Genomic DNA, 3566 nt, shown 5'->3' on the forward strand with positions numbered 1-3566 from the left:
CGGGGCGGGGGCGGCGGCGGCGGCGGCGGCGCGGGCTCACCTGTGTCCCCCGCAGCGGGAGCCCCGGAGCTGCACACCCACCACCTCATCCCGTCGCTGCGCCAGGTGGTTTTCCAGGGAGACCGGCTGCCCTTCCAGTGCACGGCCACGTACCTGGACAACAGCACCCAGATCCGGTGGTTCCACAACCGCGAGCCCGTGCAGGAGGATGAGCAGACGGGCGTCATCGTGGAGGAGAGTCTCATCCATGACTGCACCTTCATCACCAGGTCAGGGAGGGAGGGGGACTGGGACGGGAATGGGGATGGGATCAGGACTGGGATGGGAATGGGGATGGGATCGGGACTGGGATGGAGATGGGGATGGGATCAGGACTGGGATGGGAATGGGGATGGGATCGGGACTGGGATGGGAATGGGGATGGGATTGGGACTGGGATGGGAATGGAATTGGGATTGAGATGGGGACAGAGATAGGGATCGTATGGGGTCGGTGACGAGCCCTCGTGGCCACGGGACTCACAGGTGTGTGGGTACCGAGTGCCGTGGGTGGGCTGCAGAGTGTGGGCACCTTTGGTGCTTCGTGGCGTGTGTCCCCTTGTCCCCAAGCTTGGGGGATCGCTGTGGGGTAGCCCCGCCGTGCCAGCCCCTCTCCCGTGCCCACAGCGAGCTCATCCTCTCCAACATCCATGTCTCCGCCAACGGCGAGTGGGAATGCGCCGTCTCCACCTCGCAGGGCAACGTCAGCAAGAAGGTGGAGATCGTGGTGCTGGAGACCTCCGCATCCTACTGCCCTGCCGAGCGGGTCACCAACAACCGCGGGGACTTCAGGTGGGGCCCGCGGCGGCGCAGGTGCCGCGGCAGGGGGGGACACGTGGGGCCGGTGCCGCACGGGGAGCGGGCGGTGCGTGCGGGGCCTCTCGCCGCCGGTGACCGCGGGTCTGGCAGCGATTACCGGCCGCGGGGAGCGCGGGAGCTTTTGAAGGGCTTCCCGTGCCGGCGGCGCAGCCTGGCTCCAGCAGCAGAGGTGTTGGAATTTCTCTGGCACGAGACGAAAGGCTCCGGGCGCCCGCCGTAACCCCGGCGGGGCCCTTACGGAATATAAATTACTGGCACAGTCAATGTGGCTTAAATTAGCGGTGCCCCCCCACTGCCCGCTGCTTCCCCCTGAGCTGCCGGAGCCGAGCGGGATACGGGACTGGAGAGGGCGGGGGATTTTTGGGGAGCTTCGCACCAGCCTTCCCAGAGCCCAGGGGCGGCTTGCGGAGGGGGCTGCGGTGCCCGGGGCTGGAGCTGCACAGGGGCCACACAGGAGGAGCTGCTCGGGCTGGGGCCGCTCGGGGGTGGCCGGTGCCGGGGGTCACGGTGTGCGGGTGCCCCGGGGTCACAGTGTGCGGGTACTGCCAGTGCCCCGGGGTCACGGTGTGTGGGTGCCCGGGGGTCACGGTGTGTGGGTACTGCTGGTGCCCGGGGGTCACGGTGTGTGGGTACCCCGGGGTCACGGTGTGTGGGTGCCCGGGGGTCACGGTGTGTGGGTGCCCGGGGGTCACGGTGTGTCGGTGCCGCAGGTGGCCCCGCACCCTGGCAGGGATCACGGCCTACCAGCCCTGCCTGCAGCACCCATTTGCCGCGGGCCCAGCGGGCGGGGGCTCGGCGGGAGAGAAGCAGGCGTGGCGGCGTTGTGACCGCGCCGGGCGCTGGGAGGACGGGGACTACTCCCACTGCCTGTACACCAACGACATCACCCGCGTGCTCTACACCTTCGTGCTGGTGAGTGGGGGGCCCGGGGGCTTGGCTGGGCCGGAGGGGGAACAGCCGCTGACCGTGGCCGTGCCGCCCTGCAGATGCCCATCAATGCCTCCAACGCCCTGACCCTGGCTCACCAGCTCCGCGTCTACACGGCCGAGGCAGCCAACTTCTCGGACATGGTTGATGTCCTCTACGTGGCCCAGATGATAGAGAAGTTTATTGGCTACGTGGACCAGATCAAGCAGGTAATGAGCGCTGCAGGTGTCCCTGGCCTGCCCCAGCACAGCCTGGTGGTTTTGGGGTGGAAAAGCACGAATCGGGGTGTTTCCACGTGGGACGGTGGTAGCTCTTTGCAGAGCTGCTTGCTGTCCCCAGCTGACAGACGTGATCGTGGAGATGGCCAGCAACATCATGCTGGTGGACGACCACATCCTGTGGATGTCCCAGAAGGAAGAGAAGGCCTGCAGCAGCATCGTGCGCTCCCTGGAGAGGATTGCTGCCCACACGCTGGGCAGCAACTCCCAGCACATGGCAGTGGTGAGGGGGAACACAGGCTGGGCTGGATATGGGGAGGAGGGGTGGGTGGGCTGCGGGTGTGGGGTCTCTGGCTATGCCAGGGGGGTCTCTGCCTGCGCCAGGGCTGACAATCGCTCCGTGGTGCTGGCAGAGCTCTCGCAACATCGCCTTCGAGGCGTACGTGGTGAAGCCCGAGAGCTACGTGGGGCTGAGCTGTGTGGCGTTCCAGCGCTGGGACAGGATCCCCCCGGGACGTCCCCCCCAGGCCGAGCGGGGGGCCGAGCCCACGCCCGACCAGCAGCTCCGGCTCCGCTGCACCACGGGCCGGCCCAACATCTCCCTGACCAGCTTCCACATCAAGGTACAGGAGCGCCGGGGGTCGGGGGGCTGGGGGTCGGCCCCTGCTCACCAGTGACCGTGCGCCCGCAGAACAGCATCGCCCTGGCCTCCATCCAGCTGCCCCCCAGCCTGTTCGCCAGCCCCGGCCCGGCCCCGCCGGGGGCCGACTGCAAGCTCCAGCTGCTGGTCTTCCGCAACGGGAAACTCTTCTGCAGCACCGGGAACTCCTCCCGCCTCGCCGACGATGGCAAACGCCGCAGCGTGGCCACCCCCGTCATCTACGCCGGGACCTGTAAGGGCAGCACGGTGGGGTATTTGGAGTGCCCCGGGGGGCTCCCTGGGGCACTGTGCTGGTGCTCCCGCAGCGCAGGGCCGTCCCTGGGCTCCTCACGGGGAAATGGCAATGTGTCTGTGGGATGTGTGCACGGTTCCCTGTGTCCAGCCCCTCTGGGGTGCGGCTGGAGGCGGCTCCCTTGTCCTGCTGAGCGAGTTTCTCTGTGGCTGCAGATGGCTGCGGAGTGGAGAACCTGTCAGAGCCGGTGGCTGTGTCCCTGCGACACCCCGGGGAGGGCACCGACCCCGTGGCTGCGTACTGGAACTTCGAGGTGCTGGGGGGCATGGGGGGCTGGAGCGCTGAGGGGTGCCAGCTGGGCACCCGCGAGCCCAACGTCACCTCCCTGCACTGCCGGCACCTCAGCAACGTGGCCGTGCTAATGGTAGGTGCGGGGTGAGCAGTAGGGTGGGCAGCAGGAGGGAGCTGGGGAGGCTCAGGGGCGCGGGGATGGGTCTGTGGGGTCTGACGGGCTGTGCTGTGCCGTGCAGGAGCTCAGTGGGTTCCCCAGCGAGGCTCAAGGCGCTGTGGAGGTGCTGCACCCGGCCATGTACACCTGCACGGCTGTGCTGCTGCTCTGCCTCTTCACCACCATCATCACCTACATCGTCCACCACGGGTGAGGGAGCGTC

General features: G+C 68.0%; 1 protein-coding gene across 1 annotated transcript in view; it reads left to right on the plus strand.

Annotated features, from left to right (window-relative positions):
* Positions 1 to 3566, plus strand: part of ADGRA2 (adhesion G protein-coupled receptor A2) — an 18564-nt gene that overhangs the window by 10502 nt on the left and 4496 nt on the right. Inside the window, exons 7-15 of the mRNA XM_033519462.1 lie at positions 33 to 269; positions 666 to 830; positions 1568 to 1769; positions 1844 to 1993; positions 2124 to 2285; positions 2416 to 2625; positions 2694 to 2895; positions 3111 to 3319; positions 3426 to 3553. Of these exons, the coding sequence (XP_033375353.1) occupies positions 33 to 269; positions 666 to 830; positions 1568 to 1769; positions 1844 to 1993; positions 2124 to 2285; positions 2416 to 2625; positions 2694 to 2895; positions 3111 to 3319; positions 3426 to 3553 (1665 nt within the window). The remainder of the gene's footprint in view (positions 1 to 32; positions 270 to 665; positions 831 to 1567; positions 1770 to 1843; positions 1994 to 2123; positions 2286 to 2415; positions 2626 to 2693; positions 2896 to 3110; positions 3320 to 3425; positions 3554 to 3566) is intronic.

Source organism: Parus major, chromosome 22 (genome assembly GCF_001522545.3).
Source record: "Parus major isolate Abel chromosome 22, Parus_major1.1, whole genome shotgun sequence".
NCBI lineage: Eukaryota > Metazoa > Chordata > Aves > Passeriformes > Paridae > Parus > Parus major.